Genomic DNA, 16,930 nt, shown 5'->3' on the forward strand with positions numbered 1-16,930 from the left:
TTAAAATTATAAGTTTAAAAAGCTTTGAAAATTGTAATATTCAACAAAATGACAATAAAAACAACAAACTTATTAAATATGTTTTAACCAGCAGCCACAATTCTTTCTAATTTCACTTATTTCAGCATTCTTGCTTGTTTTTCACCTAATTTTTGTAATTTCAGGTGATTTATTTTGATGAATTCCCCAACAGGATTGTAATTGACTTTCTAACAGAGCCCATGAGACTAAAAGCAGGATTAAGGAGTGCCTTCTTCTTGCTGCATCTTGATATGGCTCATAAGTCCTCCTCATGCTGCCAAGAAACTGTCCGGCACTTGGCAGAGCGGCACATCCAGCTCCTCGCTGCATTTTATTAAAACAGAGGAGGTGAAATTCAATTACTGCAGCCTCTCCTGCAGCATGAAACGTTCACATTTACCTCCACTCCGTGTTTACCGACTCCACCAACAAGAAAGTAATAAAAACAGGGCGAGACAGAAGGGATTTTAAACATTTTTTTCCAAAGTTTCTTCTACACAATTTCATTTCATAAGAAAGACATGAGGTCTTGAAGTAGTGCAGCTTTTTCGTCCGATATAATCGAACACAATTACAGCAAGATCAGATTTAAAACCTAGACTCATCCACACACAAGAAAAGACATTTTTATAAAAGGATTCAACCCACTCTCACTCCCACTCGATCACCTCAGAATCAGCTCATTTTATATAAAGTACAGTAACTTCAGTATATTTAATGTTACAGGCCCCTCGACGTGCATCATGGCATTATTTTTCCAGCATTTTTGATCTGTTCAAATTTCACAAGAACATATACACATTTAAGCTCTGCTCAGAACTGCAACAGAGCCAAATATACACCCAAAATCCAGTATCCCTGGAAAGCTCCAATCTGATTTAAATTGGTGACAAACATAAATAACATGTAAACATGATCAGGTGAGTCTGAGGTACAGGTGGGAACATCTGGTTCATATATCGCTAAGAGAGGACCACTGATCTCGATGCACTGAAAGTTAATTTGTTGCATTATTATATTTCTAAATCATTATACACAACATGTGAACTTCATGCGTCTCTGTTGGCATGTCGAAGTGTTCTTGGGCAAGACACTGAATCTCAAACTGCTCCCACACAGTACTGGAGTGTAAGTGTGTGAGATGGTGAAAAAGTGCTTAAAGGGGAGAGAATAAACCAATGTATGAATGTGGCTCAGAGTGTTAAAAGTTATTTCAACTGCAGAAGGAATCACGACTAGAAGACAAGCCTGGTATCCAAATGTAAGGAAAAAAGGAGACTTTTCATATCCTAAAACTTTTTTTAACAGGCCGCCTGTCACGCATGGTGATATTGTCCCTTAGAAGTTGACCCAAAGTGCACATTTGAAAGTTTTCACCAGCGAATCATCAGAAAACAGATCAATAGAAACAAGATTTACTCTTCAGATTTACACCCACTCAAAGTGCCACAAACTGATTTGGCTGCAGTTTTTAAAAAACTATTTAAATGTGCTTTTCAGCCCTGATAACGTCATGTGTACTCGAAGCTATGAAAGATCCAAAACACTAAAATACTGGTTGAATTTTGCCTGGTTTCATTAAATATACCAAAGTTACTATATACTTTAAGAAAGTGTTGATTCTGAGGGGGTCAGGTGATTTTAAAAGATATGTTTTTTTGGCATTTAAATCACAAATAAAGCACTGCAGATTTGCAGAAGATTTTAAAATAATGCAGTCGTTCACTGAGAATGACATGTCTGTATAATCCTTTATTCCCGATCAGCTGTGGCTGTCCCAGCTCTAGTCAACGACCAGCGTGCTCCTCACGGTGGGAAACAACTCGAAGAAACCCTGAAGAAGCGAGAAGAAGCAGAAAACAGGAAGTGACAGCAAAGTTTAATATCACTAAGATTTTTTAAAGTAGATGAAAAAAGCACAATAACAGGTAAAAATATAACCTAAAAGAACTCTGTCAAATGCCAGCAATGAGATCACTTAATTTGATTCTAATGCCACAGCTGGACAGTTCAAACCTGACATATTCTGACTAGAACTGTGACAAACGGATATTTCGTTGTCAGCTCAGGCGCTCATGACTATTTATCTCAGTAACTTAGGAGTTGACAAGTAGACATACATTAGTAAAGCACCATGGAGGTTCTCAAAATATTAACAATGTAAAGAGAAATGTAAGTTTATAAAATGTTCAATAATTGGCTTATACAGGCTTAAAAATGACTGAACAGGCCCCAGATTGAGAGCCTTGGTTTGAACAGACAGAAAGATAAAAAATAGCATAAAGCGCTTTTCCAAACTCAAATAAACAACAGCAAATAAAACATGGCATAATCAATAAAAAAAGGTTTAAATCAATTTAATAAAATATGTAGCTTGTGCGGTGTAGCGAGGATGGGGGCGATGTGGTGTTTTGTTTCGATTGAGATAGCAGAGATGGATGGGCAGCGGCTCCAAACATGATGAGTCCAAAGCATGGAAGCATATATATATATATAAAAACATAAAAACATAAAATGGGACCAAGGACTAAGCCTTGGGGAACTCCACATGAGAGGTGGCTGAGGATGAGGAAAATTCTGTCTTTACAAGATAAAGGGATCTGTTTGATAAGCAGGAGCAAGGCAAGAGACGTCTCCATTAAACAGAAACCAAAAAGCCAAAAGATGTAAGACAAAGTTAAAGTGTTACATCTGAGAAGTTGAGGCCAGTGTCTGTATGTTAAAGTTTATTTAAGCAACTTTCAAAAGTAGCTGCAGACTTACGACAAAGTACTGAAACAATGATAAGAACAATTAAAGTCAGTTGTGTTTTACCATGTAACCATCACTTTTGGTATTTATACTTCATTAATCACGTCCTTTATAGAAAACATAAATTTACAAGGTCATGAATTAGGGGAGACACACAAATCTTACCTAAGCAACAGAGAATGTTTGGATTAAACTGCTGATGAAGCTGCCAGATCTTGCAGGAAATCCAAACTTTATGAAGCTATTATGTGTGTGAATTCAAAAGTAAAACCAGCTGGTCTATTAATTAGCTCTACATAATTCACACCCAATTTGATCTGTTACCTTGAAAAGGGTGGTGCTCTGCAGGACACTGGATGTACAACACATCTCCCTGATGGAGTGCATGGAGAGCTGCGGGGAGCCGATGTCCACCACGGGGACGCCGAGACGGGCCGCCAGGATGGGACCGATGGTGGTTCCACAGGGGCTGTCGTTACGGACCATCACGTCCTACAAGAAGACCAACAGGAACGCTCAGACTATTAAGTTAGAGTAAAAATAAAAACTGCCTCTAGTGGGTATTAAGAGGCACTGCAGGTCAAGGAGCAAGGAAAGGTGAAACGAGTTACACTATATAAAACAGCAAAGTGCATTAATAACGCTCATGAATTGAAATGAGAATAGTGTAAATAAATTTGGTGTGACCACCTTTATTCTTCAGCACAGTCTGAACTCTCTTACTCATTTCTTTAAGTAATCGATAGTTTTTTATTCCTGCCAAGTCTTCTTTTGTCCTCCAATTCTCCAGTTTCCTCAGATTTTTTTAGTGTGTCCTTATATGTCAAGTTTTCAGCTAATAGCTCTTTAGGAATCACCTTGTTGGTACAAAAATATTATTTTATGTCCGTCAAACTGTGTTAACTTTGGTATTTCATAAATTCAAATAAAGAAAGGAGAACAAATAATGTGCTTTTGTGACAGGCTGCTAGTAACAGATTGCATTTAAACTCGGTCCTTTACCCAGTGGTCCTTTTGTCTGATTATTTTACAAATACATTCCACTTCAATAAAATGACATTCTTGGGTCGATCCATTTGTCACATTTTATTTTATTGTTTAAATCGAACCTGATGCTGCCACAGTCTCTTCCTCACAGTGAGGGATACAGCTTATTAACGTAACACTAGTATCCATTGGTATCAGTAATGGAACTGGAGAAGCTGGATCTTTGCAACTAATTCCAGGACATAACATGTAAACATCTGGAAAAATCTGGAAATGTGCTTTTACACAAATACTGGTATCACAGAAAACAAGCTGAGTTCTTCATGAATTACAGTGACATAAACGCCACCGTTTTAATTCCTGTTTCTTAACTTTTACTGCAAACAGTCTTCTACAATCACACAAATGCCATCACTCAGTTCTCAATTTACCTGCAGCGGCACGTTGACCTTGCTGGCCACCTCTCTGACAATGGAGGCGGTGACAGCCGTAGTTGCGTAACGCTGGTTGCTGTTGAACTTGATTACCGGGCCCTTAAACAAAAAAACAAACAAACAAACAAACAAAAAAAAAAAAAAAAATCACACAGGAAATCAACCACCTGGTGAGTCTCCTAAACTTTAAATAGCAATTAAATTGACTCACCTTGTGAAAAGCCGGCCGGTGGTTCTCCTCATGTTTCTCCCTGAGAGGAAACAAAATTAAAAACATATCAAACTAGAATACAAATGAAGACCAGCGATTACAGGTTTTATCTGATCTTAATGATCTAAAACGCCTTCTTTTTCTCGAATGACCGTTTAGTGCAAATGTCTGAGAGCACGTAATCTCTGATACTGACTGGTAGTTGGGGTGCACGGCGTGCGCCATGTCAGCGCTGATCATGAAGGAGAGCGGCGCCGCCTGCTGGAAGGCGGTGAGGTTGGAGGGGGAGGAGGCGAGGCGGCTGAGAATGAGCTCTGTCAGGTTGGACTGAGCGCCCTGAGCGCTCTCTGATCCCACCTACAGGAAACAGGCCATACTGTAAAAAATACACCCAGGTAGTTTCACCTGCAGGCGATGACATCATTCTTCATCGCTCTGCTGGTTGTTTTCACGTTTTTTCACGTGAGATATCCAGAGCAAACAGCAGCTTCGCATCATCTCAGAATCACCTGCAGAGGAGCTTTTAATTATTATTATTATTACTGTTTAATTATGAGACACTAAAGCTGCTGTTTGCCTGCTTCTCTGGTATCCTGGCTGCCCCACACTGGCCCAGTCTCCTCTCTAAAAGCTTGGTGGACTCACCTCCTCGTTGTCGTACAGAGTGATCATACGGACGTTGGGATCTTTAGCCAGAGAGTCTGCTGTGCAGGACTCCATCAGCCCCTGAGCAAGAAAGAGGAAGTGAGGACTGAGAAACGTGGCTCGGTGTGATTAAAAACCTCCGTCTGCTTTGTGAGATATGTGAAAAACATTTGGGAGAGTCTTTGTGAGGAAGAAATTAGCACGAGTTCATTTAACTGAATCCCAGCTTAATGCCAGTTATTTACATTTTCATTCAGAGCATTCAAATGTTAAAGCTTTTAAAGTAAATCTTTCCATTATTTTTAAACTAAACAACAGAACAAAACACATTTGCTGCATTTAATGTTGAAGAACTATAAATAAACTGAAAATATACATATAAAGGTTTTTTTTCAAGCAGTGGGAACAAAATGAAAGACACAAGAAGAAAAAGAGAAATAAATCCTTTTTCTTTTTTTGGCCTGGTAGTAAAAGTGAAATTGTGCTTGCAGCAGGTGGAAAAGCGACTGACCCGCAGGGCGCAGTAGCAGCTGTGCAGGTTGTCCAGACGAGGAGAGTAAATGAACTCCTCGTACACGCCTCCTAAAGCCTGCAGAGACAAGAGAGGAAGGCGCCGACTCACGTTTTGTTACTAGACTTACAGAACATAAACGGTCAGATTTAAAAAAAAACTTTAAACTCTGTTCAATCTCATATACATAACTCACACTGGTACAAAGAGACTGTAAGTACCATCATAACTCTCCACTGTTTCAAAGGAGCTTGCAAAGAAAGGCGTCTGGACTTCTTTAAATTACTTGAAGACGTTTCACCTCTCATCCGAGAAGCTTCTTCAGTTCTAAGGTCAAATGGTGGAGAGTCCCAGATATAAACCTAGTGGGAGTGACCCCCCCACAGAGGGACAAAAGGACCCCCTGATGATCCTCTCAGTTCCTTAGAACTGAAGAAGCTTCTCGGATGAGAGGTGAAACGTCTTCAAGTAATTTAAAGAAGTCCAGACGCCTTTCATGCAAGCTCCTTTGACTACGATGACCTGGATGACTAAGAACCTTCACAGACATATCTCCACTGTTTCAAATATAGTCACCAACGCTGCACAAATTTTACTCCAGCAAGTAGTCCCTATCAAACATGCCTGGAATAAGTGAGCAGAATGAGAGTCTGCCCTTTCGACCCTCTTTCATAAAACTGTTGAGGAGTTTCATTTAAACCGAGGCTGGAAATCTCACAGAGTCCTCGAGGTGAAAAACAGAGTGTGAGGAGAAGCTCCTGTATGCCTTATAGTGTGTTTGAATCTGGAAGACTGCTTTCTCTCATCTGATCAATATCACTAAAATTAGAAATCCTGTCGCAGAGTGATGCTGAAAAAAATAACTGGTACATTTATTACTTCATTGTAACATCTTATCATTATGAAGCTGTTCTAAAAGCTCTCTGAAAAGCCTCCGGTTGATCCCAAACACATCAAAGAACTGAATTTAAAATCCTTCTTCTCACACACACTACTCTGAAAAGCCTCGAGTCCCCATCATTTCTTTACATTTTGCTTCCAGACTTTGCTGTAATTTTGAAAGTGCTTGTAAGCGACAATTCTCCCAACTTTCTGAAGCTCTTTCAAAGTGTTTCTTTGGACAGCTGTTGCTTTTTCAGTCCAATCGTTGTACCTTACCATTTTTAGTTAATCCTTAACGCTGACCTATGAATCATTCAAGCATGAAAAGGGTACCTTACTCAATTATCAACTTAGCAAAGAGCCAATTTTGAATTGTATCTTCATGCAGAAAAACACAATTTGTTACCATTTCTTTAGTTGAATCTATGAAAAATCCCAAACACAACACAGTTTGACAGACATGAAATAGTATTTTTCACCAGCGAGGTGATTCCCAAAGAGCGGTTAGCTGAAAACTTGGTGTCTCTCAGCATGGTGTGCAGCGTGTCCTTAAAAAAAACAATTGAGGGACCCGTACAAGTGGAGGACAAAAAAAAAGAAAAAGAAAAAAAGAAGTGGCATATTTCTGCATGCTTCAATAAATTGCTGCGCGCATTTCATACGTTCTTAGCAAAAATATAAAGATATGAGGGGTGACTCAAGACTTTTGCACAGTACTGAATAATCAGAGCCCATCATTTCTTGTCTAAACTGTATCACATCAACAGAGCACTTCGCTCTCAGACTGCAGGCTTACTTGTAGTTCCTGGATATTTAAAAGTAGAATGGGAGGCAGAGGCTTCAGCTTTTAGGCCCCTCTTCTCTGGAATAAGCTCCCAGTTTGGACTCAGGAGACAGACACCATCTCTACTTATAAAATTAGGCTTACGTTTATAAGCTTCTCTCTCTCTATCGGTAGGTCTTTACAGTATGAAGCACACTGCTGAGAACCGGTGCTCTAAAAACTATACTCAAATTAATCTAACTTACTGGAATAAAATCAGAGCCATAGAAGCTCCATCTCAACTTGTTTTATTCACACATCTGAAATGAAACCTGACATAAGATGTTTTAGAGTTTTAGTCGCTTTAAGTTTCTCTGAAATGCCTGCAGAGTCAACCTGAGCTAACTGTGCAGACATCGCTCTCCTTCCTTTGTTGTGACAGATACTTAAGCCTACTAATGCAATTGATGGCATTTTCAAGCTAAATCTTGAGTGTGCCCAAGCCTCAGTCTGCCTTCATTTATCAGTTCGTCCACATTTCTCTTCATGCTGGTTCTTCTTGGCAGTCAAACACATGATCATTTTGGATCTACTGACCTGATTCAAACAAATTCTGCATGTGTTTGTCTTGGATTCTGTGCCAGCTGTCAAAAAACTGATTAAACTAAAGACATCGGCCGACTTCCTGGGATCATCACTGCATTGAAAGTGACAGGAAGTCAATGGTTTACTCGCGGACTCACCGCAGGCTGCGTGTCAGCCAGACACAGCTCAAAGTCCAGCAGAGCTTCTGGCTCGACTCCCAGCTCCGAGCACAGCACCTTCACCAGCGCTGGGTGGTGTTTCTCCGCCTGAGGAAGGGACACAAAGCACAACGCAGCATCTTTAAGACTCATGTTCGTGATGTCAGCTGAAAGTACGCGGTTTATCTTTAGCTTTCAGACACCAAATCTGATAGATTATCTTTTCTTATTCCAGAGATTACTCAGGCCTCAAAATGATCTAAATATTTGGCATTTCCCAGCTTCTGCAGGCCAAGGTATCTCAGCATTTTAAGGTATCTGAAAGAGCTTTTAATACCAATTTTTTACCCAAATTTTGGATGAATGAATGTAATCCCATTCAGGGCTTTTTACAGTAGGTTGGGGTTACCGTGCTGGCAGCAGAGGAGGCGTCTCCAGAGGACGCCGAGCCTGTCTCCAGTTCCTCCTGGACGGCAGTGGCGATGATGGGCACACTGAGACAGATGAAACATACCGACTATAAACCAAAGCTCATCTCAAAGTCACATCAATGATGGACTAAAAATAGAACAAGAAAAGGCAATGACACACAGGCTTCCCTGCCTATCTATGACATCACGCAGATCCAAGGGTAGAATAGAAGCCCGAAATAAAGTGTTCACGGGGATTAGGTTTTATTATTTGTGCCTGTGTCCATGTTTAATATGAGCTTCCACTGTAACAAATTCAATAAAAGTGGTGCATTTCATAGAAGTGTTGCGTTTAGTAACTGACAGGTGGTTCTCCTTGTTGGGCCCGAAGGAGTCATTGATGTCCCGCTGCAGGTGGATGGCCAGGTGAGGGATCCTGAGCAGAGGCCTGGAGACGTGAACGAGTCGATTCACCAGCTTCCCGCCACTCTGAAGTAAAAAATATGGAGTTTCCATCATATCAAAAGGACATTACATAAACTAACTGTGGGCTACATTTAGCTTGGAAAACAGGATCCCAGTTTACGGTTCTACATTGATTTGTTAATTATTTTCTGGCCAAAGTTGAACAGGGATTCCTGCATGCACACATTAAGAGGAAATCAACAGTATGGATCATGTAATCAGAAACAGTTGTGAATATGTCACTGTTGTCGAAGCTCCTACTGATTGTTATATTGTTTTTTTTCCCCTCAACGGACTCAACAGAAGATGATCCCACGCTGCTTCAATAATGTTAAGGTGACTGATAGTGGTCTTTGAAAAAGGTATTGCCTGTCTGAATTTTCTGAATCGTGCAGCTGCGTTTTTGTGATGTTTTGCTGTAAAAAGCGATTCGACTACTCATTTAAACGGGTTTACTGTTGTGTCACAGTCTGGCTCGAGCTGACAGCTGTAGGCGAGACATTTAGCCTCTCGTCCTCAGTGGTGCGCTCGATAAATGTCATCAAAAAAAGCAGCACCGAAGTTTGACATTTTATAGAGGAATGGGTCAAAGCTGATGGTCAGGCTCCGCATAGAAAGCAAACCAGTTTCCTGATTAGAAAGAAAATGGCTTCATGTTTTTGGTCATAAATTTACATACATTTTATTTTACAGAAAAATAGCTACATATTTATATCAAATTTAAGACCAAAACCTTACAATTGAGCCTTACAATGAATTTAACATTTCTGTAAGTTATATTCTGTACAGCTTAAAAAAAATAAAAAAAAAACAAACCCCAAAGAAAACCAGACAGCACAGATTTAATAGTAAGCCACAGAAGTAAACATAAAAACAATCACACTACCTTGACCATAACGCGGCCTGCGATGGTGAGATCACGGTCAAACCAGGTGTTCCAGATTCCGCCGCCGTAGCACTCCACGCCGACCTGCAGGCAGCCCTGCTTGGTCCTCTTAGACCTCGGCTTCACCTGGAAGCACAAACACAATCAATAATCTCACAATCAAAAAATAAACACAATCATGATTTTTCTTCCCTTCTTTTGGTACAAAGAATTTGGATGAGGTTGCCTCAGTTTTCAGATTATTCTAAGACCTTAAAATGACTAAAACAAAACCATGTTGGTTCTCCAGACAGACGCAGCATTTCCTTTGGCGTCCACCCTCCTAAACATGAGAGGAAGAAGCTGATAGTAAAATAAAAACCATTCCTCATGACTCTCGGCATCGGCTCAGCTTCACTCTCCTCATGTTTCAGCTCCTCCCCGCTATGGTTTGGCTTTGCATCCAGAGTGGAAGCAAAGAGCTGATACAGGTGAATGAGTGGGCGGAGTCTCACCCTGAGGCAGGGGCTGTCTGTGTGGGCGCCGATCATAGAGAAGCCGTTTCCCGGCAGGTAGCGTCCACCCACCGCAAAGGCAATGAGGCTGGAGAAGTTCCTGGTCACAAAGTACTGCAGAGAGAAGACGGGAAAGACGGCAAATTTATCCCCATTATGGTCTCCCTTGAAGCAAGTCCACCAATCAGAAACAACCTGCTTGTGATTGGTAGATTCAAATGGAGAGAGCAAATGGAAAACTATTTAAACAGCAGTTAACCTAACACGCATGTCTTTGCACTATAGGAGGAAACCTACAGATGCACATTTTTCAAAATAAAAGCTTCTGTTAGGAAGCTATTATGACAGGAAGCATCATGAAATTCAGCCATATGCAGATAAATTAAATACCCCCACTTTATTATAACTTAACAGAAATCTCAAACACATTTTCAAAATAATGTGTTCTTATTCTTTTTCAAAATAAAAAATTCCGTTAGTTACAGTAACTTGTCAGGATGTGAAATGAAAGTCAGATATTCAAAGCAAAAGACCCTCAGCTGTTATAGAAATTCACCAGAATATCATAAAGGGTCATTTTTTCCTAAATAAAAGGTCCCCAGTTACTTTTGGGAAATTATGAGGACATTCAGACATATGCAAAACTTTGAAAATTAAATCCTTTGATTGTTGCAGAAAATGAATAAAATTATAGAAATTCACCAGGATAATTTTCCTTCGTATTAAAAGTCTACCTGACATACACATAACACACAAGGTAAAGGACTTCAGGATGTTAAAATACACATTTAATGTTCAAAATAAAAGACCCTTAACTGTTATAGAAATTTACCAGGATACTTTAAAGGGTCTCTTTTTCCCAAAACAAAATCGAATGTCAGATTTTCAAAACAAAAGCCCCTAGACGTTTACAGACATTTATCATGATACTTCCAAAATAAAAGCCCTTGGATAGTTAGTGAACATGGTCAGATTTTACAAATACAAATTCTGAAATTTCAGCATATACAGGGAGTGCAGAATTATTAGGCAAATGAGTATTTTGTCCACATCATCCTCTTCATGCATGTTGTCTTACTCCAAGCTGTATGGGCTCGAAAGCCTACTACCAATTAAGCATATTAGGTGATGTGCATCTCTGTAATGAGAAGGGGTGTGGTCTAATGACATCAACACCCTATATCAGGTGTGCATAATTATTAGGCAATGTCCTTTCCTTTGGCAAAATGGGTCAAAAGAAGGACTTGACAGGCTCAGAAAAGTCAAAAATAGTGAGATATCTTGCAGAGGGATGCAGCAGTCTCAAAATTGCAAAGCTTCTGAAGCGTGATCATCGAACAATCAAGGGTTTCATTCAAAATTGTCAACAGGGTCGCAAGAAGCGTGTGGAAAAACCAAGGCGCAAAATAACTGCCCATGAACTGAGAAAAGTCAAGCGTGCAGCTGCCAAGATGCCACTTGCCACCAGTTTGGCCATATTTCAGAGCTGCAACATCACTGGAGTGCCCAAAAGCACAAGGTGTGCAATACTCAGAGACATGGCCAAGGTAAGAAAGGCTGAAAGACGACCACCACTGAACAAGACACACAAGCTGAAACGTCAAGACTGGGCCAAGAAATATCTCAAGACTGGTTTTTCTAAGGTTTCATGGACTGATGAAATGAGAGTGAGTCTTGATGGGCCAGATGGATGGGCCCGTGGCTGGATTGGTAAAGGGCAGAGAGCTCCAGTCCGACTCAGACGCCAGCAAGGTGGAGGTGGAGTACTGGTTTGGGCTGGTATCATCAAAGATGAGCTTGTGGGGCCTTTTCGGGTTGAGGATGGAGTCAAGCTCAACTCCCAGTCCTACTGCCAGTTTCTGGAAGACACCTTCTTCAAGCAGTGGTACAGGAAGAAGTCTGCATCCTTCAAGAAAAACATGATTTTCATGCAGGACAATGCTCCATCACACGCGTCCAAGTACTCCACAGCGTGGCTGGCAAGAAAGGGTATAAAAGAAGAAAAACTAATGACATGGCCTCCTTGTTCACCTGATCTGAACCCCATTGAGAACCTGTGGTCCATCATCAAATGTGAGATTTACAAGGAGGGAAAACAGTACACCTCTCTGAACAGTGTCTGGGAGGCTGTGGTTGCTGCTGCACGCAATGTTGATGGTGAACAGATCAAAACACTGACAGAATCCATGGATGGCAGGCTTTTGAGTGTCCTTGCAAAGAAAGGTGGCTATATTGGTCGCTGATTTGTTTTTGTTTTGTTTTTGAATGTCAGAAATGTATATTTGTGAATGTGGAGATGTTATATTGGTTTCACTGGTAAAAATAAATAATTGAAATGGGTATATATTTGTTTTTTGTTAAGTTGCCTAATAATTATGCACAGTAATAGTCACCTGCACACACAGATATCCCCCTAAAATAGCTCAAACTAAAAACAAACTAAAAACTACTTCCAAAAACATTCAGCTTTGATATTAATGAGTTTTTTGGGTTCATTGAGAACATGGTTGTTGTTCAATAATAAAATTATTCCTCAAAAATACAACTTGCCTAATAATTCTGCACTCCCTGTACAGTTGAGAGTGCAATCTTGTGCGAACCATTTAGATTTCCGTTCTACTACTTTTTACCCCACCTTGCTGGCTGGCTTGATGTCCCACTGCTCCGTCTCCTTGAGCTCGATGAACCCAGCCTCCAGCAGATGCCGGCGACATTCTTCAACCACTGCAGGGCGAGAAAGTGGAGGAAACATGAAGTTTATTTGGTTTTGTTAAAGTCAAACTGATCTATGCAGTCTGACTACATGCCTTACTGTCAGTTCTGGGCGTTGTTTGTCATGATTACTTTTCAACGCTGATTAAAGTACTGAGACAACAGAGACTGAGTTTTAGAGACCTCACTGTCACATTTAACTACTCCTCAGTAAATCAATGGGAGCCATTTTCTACTTTTCAGTTGTTTTTCAAACTAGTGAAAACTCAGATTTTGTTAAGCCTAAAATGAGGTAGAGATGAGTTTCAGAGCAAAGACATGACTTTAAAATGTCTATCTCTTCTCAACCAAGTGTGCGAAAGCTATTTAAAAGATGCTACCAATTCAATAATTAAATTACCAAAATAAACCAAAAAAAGTGCAAAACGTTATTACCTTTTGCACTTCATTCCCGTTAAGGAACTGAAAAATTATTTAAATTCTTTGGTTCTTTATTTGTTCTTGGGGATAGAGTTCAGAGGGCAAAGGCTGTAGACATGGTGAAATATCTGTTCCATCTCAATCTTATCTCTCTGGCTCAAAGGTGATCTGAACTGCATCTCAGCTGGTTAATGCTGAAACATGAGGACCCGTTTATGCTCTGATTACAACAGAGAGACACTCGCCGTCTTTCCTATCAAACTCAACCTGCTGCCTTCTCTTCACTGATTCTCACTGGTTTTAAAGCACAAAAGCAACAAACTGTCAGCATAAAAAACTTGGTGCGAGGAAAAACAGGTGTCAAATTTAAAATTACACCACAAAGAAAAGAGTGGCATACCGTGGACTCCTATAATGCATGTGTCATGTACAACATACTGAACTGGATAGTATGTGACTGGACCTGCTTTACTGAAGTTGTTTTACTTTCAGCTGCTTGTTAAACAAACTTTATTAAATGAGAAAACTTTCTCTTTAGAGACAGAAAATAAACCTCAGTTTCCAGCTGGGCATTTATTATAAGAGCAATGGTAAATTCAAATAACTGCTTAATTTTTCAATAATTTCAATAAAAATAATTTTCAATAATAATTTCAATAGATTTTTGTTAATTTAATGGTGTTTTTTCTTTATTACCTGTTTAAGTATTTTCCATGTATTTGTTTCAGTTTTTTGTAATTTTACCAGTTCTTTCTCAGAATTTTCCCCTTTTTTAATTTTGCCAATTTTCTTGTAAATGTCATCTTTTTCCTCATGAATTTGTAGGAGGATTTTTTTTCTAATGCATTTTTCATTTTTTTTCCATCTTGATAGAATTTTATTTATATCTTTTCTTATGAATTACAAGTTTTCCTTGTAAATTTGGTAGTTCTTTCCCTCAGAAATGGGTGGCAATGTTTACCACATGCACATTTTGTGTAAATTTGCAATATTAATCTTGAAATTTCCAAATTTCTTTTCCTCAAATCTTTAGCCACCTCCAGCTCCTTCTTTCCCCATTTATTCATTTTCCTTCTGTGGCTCTAATGTACTGCCAATACAAATATGCCAGTAAGACTCTCAATAAGCGAGCTACAACAGCCATGCACCAGTAACATTTTTAAGAAGTTGGACTTTTTCTTATTATGCTTACTAAGTACTGGACATGGTCGCCGAAGTAAAAGCCTGCCTCTGACAACACGGAGAAGGTTTGCAATAATACTTTACCTCATATAAACGGGTGCTGAGCTTCAACAGGACTTTAAATTCAAAGATTTATAAACGGAGTTTGGTTCGGTACAGTTTGGAACTTGGATAAAAAACATTCAACGCTGCCATGTACGTAAGTTCCGTATGATACATATTTTATTACATTTGAAGGGATAAATCCAGAGTTTTGCAGACTTTACCGTGATACGGAGACACTCCTCTGTTGACAAACTGCAGAAACTCTTTGGCTGCTGACTGCACGGCCTCTTTGGAGCTCTTCATGATCAGCGACTAAAGGGGGGAAAAGTATAAAAAGTGTGAAAACTGTGGGCAATAAAGAATAACTTGATCACAGTAAACGCGACAGCAAAGCTAGCAAGATCTTAGTAATCGTGACAAACAGCTAGCGCCTAATTTCAACTTCGGACTGTAAGTTGAGTTCTTATGTATGATCTGTTTTTGTCCGATAATGGAACTAACTATGTTTTGCTAGCTAACCTAATCGGGACACCCCGAGCTTTCAACGTCTTCTTCGTCACTCTTTTTTTCTTTTTCTTTTGCGACTAAAGTGAGGAAGCACCGCCTCCACGTGACGGCTCCACAGTAATCATTGTTATGGCACTTACCTGCATTAACCGGACTTTGATATTCTGAAATGGTACAAAGAAGACGAGCAACGACAGATTAGCTGACAGCGGCGGAGAAAGGAGCAGAGTCACAAACAGCGCAGCAGCGACACCCAGCGGCCAGGAGGCGCAATGGAACTCTCACAGGACTCCGCTTTCAGACTAATTCCTTCATTTAATTATTAATATCAGTCATTACACTTTGTACTGGGTCACTTTTGTGATATATTTTACTTTATTATACCCTGAATTGAAATTTTTAGGTACACTTTGCTAGTACCAAATTGGAGCCACTTTTTTTTGCCTTTGGAGCTGCTTCAATTCTTCATAGCATAGATTCAACAAGGTACTAAAAACATGACAGCATCACACAGATGCTGCAGATTTGTCAGCTGCACATCCATGATGACAATCTTTTGTTCCACCACATACCACAGGTGCTCTATTGTGGAGGTTATTTTAGTACAGTTAGCTTATGTTCAAGAAACTAGTTTGACATGATTTAAGCTTTGTGACATTTTCTCCCTCATAAATGCAGCTCACTGGATATTTTCTCCTTTTCTGACCATTCCCTGTAAACCCTAGAGATGGTTGTGTGGGAAAATCCCAGCAGATCAGCAGTTTGTGAAATACTCAAACCAAGAACCATGCCACATCCAAACTTAAATCACCTTTCTTCCTCATTCTGATGCTCAGTTTGAACCTCAGCAGGTCATCCTGACCGTGTTTAGATACATTTGGGAATTGCTTTAATATTATTGGCTGATCAGATATTTGTGTTAACACCCACACTGCTACAGAAAAAATCAGCACAGCAATCAGCTGTTTTAAAATAATACCAAAAGCAGCAGCATACAGAGGCTTCAGATACTGACAAGAGCTTAAACTAAATTCCTAAAATCCATCATTTTCTGTCTTTTTGCAGTGCCAATAACAGATTTAAAATTGCAATGCATTGTTGAGACTTGTGTGTTTCATTAGGCAGACTAACAGAGCCAAATCACCCTCTTTTTTGTTCTCATTTGGTTTTATTTTCTATCTGGAGACCTCTGTGTTTATGCTCCATCCCCCCACCATGCTGCCATTCATCACTGTATCACCAGGGGAACCATCCTTATATAGTCCTGAACACCAAGGGAGGAGGAGGAAGAGGAGGAAAGGCAGAAAATGCTGAAGAGAGGTTTACTTCAGCTGTCAGCTCTTGAGGAAGCCCAGAGGGATGAAAATACATACTCACACATTAGCATTCAGACTTTATTAATAGATGTGAGATCAGTGGAAGTGCTGAACACATTCAGATCGTATGGGATTTAGAATAGTCCTCACACAGAAAATCACAGGATAGATCAATTAGGGAAAGCTTACAGTTATGTTTTAAAGTTAGGCAACCTCTAGTGGCCAGAGTGACAAAGTGGTTGTGAAATATATGTAGAGTAGTTACCTTCAGACTGGACTGGATAAGTGGTAGAAAATAGAATAACTACTGGTTCTTAGATAGTTGGTTCTTGTTCTTGTTCTAGTTGCACATTGCCAAAGTTCCTTCAAGGCCAAATTTGATCAAGTATTTTTTTGTGTAATCCTGCTGACAGACAATAAACAAACCAAACAAACAAGCAAAAAACAAAAAAAAACTTAAACGAAAACTTAGAAAACTCCAAACAGCAGTAACGTCACTGAAGTCTTTCCACCGCTTATGCCTGAATGGTTGGATGGATGGTAAG

General features: G+C 39.7%; 1 protein-coding gene across 2 annotated transcripts; it reads right to left on the reverse strand.

Moving 5' to 3' along the window:
• Positions 1–456: 456 nt before the first annotated feature.
• On the reverse strand, positions 457–15,314 carry dnpep (aspartyl aminopeptidase). Of its 2 annotated transcripts, none has more exons than XM_086282730.1 (15): positions 15,082–15,154; positions 14,784–14,874; positions 12,839–12,927; positions 10,204–10,317; positions 9,710–9,835; positions 8,723–8,847; positions 8,358–8,442; positions 7,949–8,056; positions 5,561–5,638; positions 5,050–5,130; positions 4,601–4,761; positions 4,405–4,444; positions 4,191–4,292; positions 3,097–3,264; positions 457–1,855 (listed from the first exon to the last, which is right to left on the reverse strand). In XM_086282730.1, the coding sequence occupies exons 2-15, from the start codon at positions 14,863–14,865 to the stop codon at positions 1,805–1,807; spliced, it is 1,410 nt and encodes a 469-aa protein (XP_086138856.1). In that variant the 5' UTR covers positions 14,866–14,874; positions 15,082–15,154; the 3' UTR covers positions 457–1,804. The 2 variants fall into 2 exon arrangements, with proteins under 2 accessions (XP_086138856.1, XP_086138855.1); XM_086282729.1 differs by lacking the exon at positions 15,082–15,154 and adding an exon at positions 15,210–15,314 and having other exon boundaries at positions 458–1,855.
• Positions 15,315–16,930: the final 1,616 nt, after the last annotated feature.

The sequence above is a fragment of the Aulonocara sp. 'chitande type north' Nkhata Bay genome, linkage group LG23 (genome assembly GCF_057382095.1).
Source record: "Aulonocara sp. 'chitande type north' Nkhata Bay isolate Kocher_YH1m ecotype deep benthic linkage group LG23, A_spYH_male_GT1.1, whole genome shotgun sequence".
NCBI lineage: Eukaryota > Metazoa > Chordata > Actinopteri > Cichliformes > Cichlidae > Aulonocara > Aulonocara sp. 'chitande type north' Nkhata Bay.

Coding starts and splice junctions, on each gene's coding strand:
- dnpep (XM_086282729.1), bottom strand. Junction 8,443..8,722: donor CCCAACAAGGAGAACCACCT/GTCAGTTACTAA, acceptor CATCTGTCTCAG/TGTGCCCATCATCGCCACTG. Junction 4,445..4,600: donor GCCGTGCACCCCAACTACCA/GTCAGTATCAGA, acceptor GTTTCCTCTCAG/GGAGAAACATGAGGAGAACC.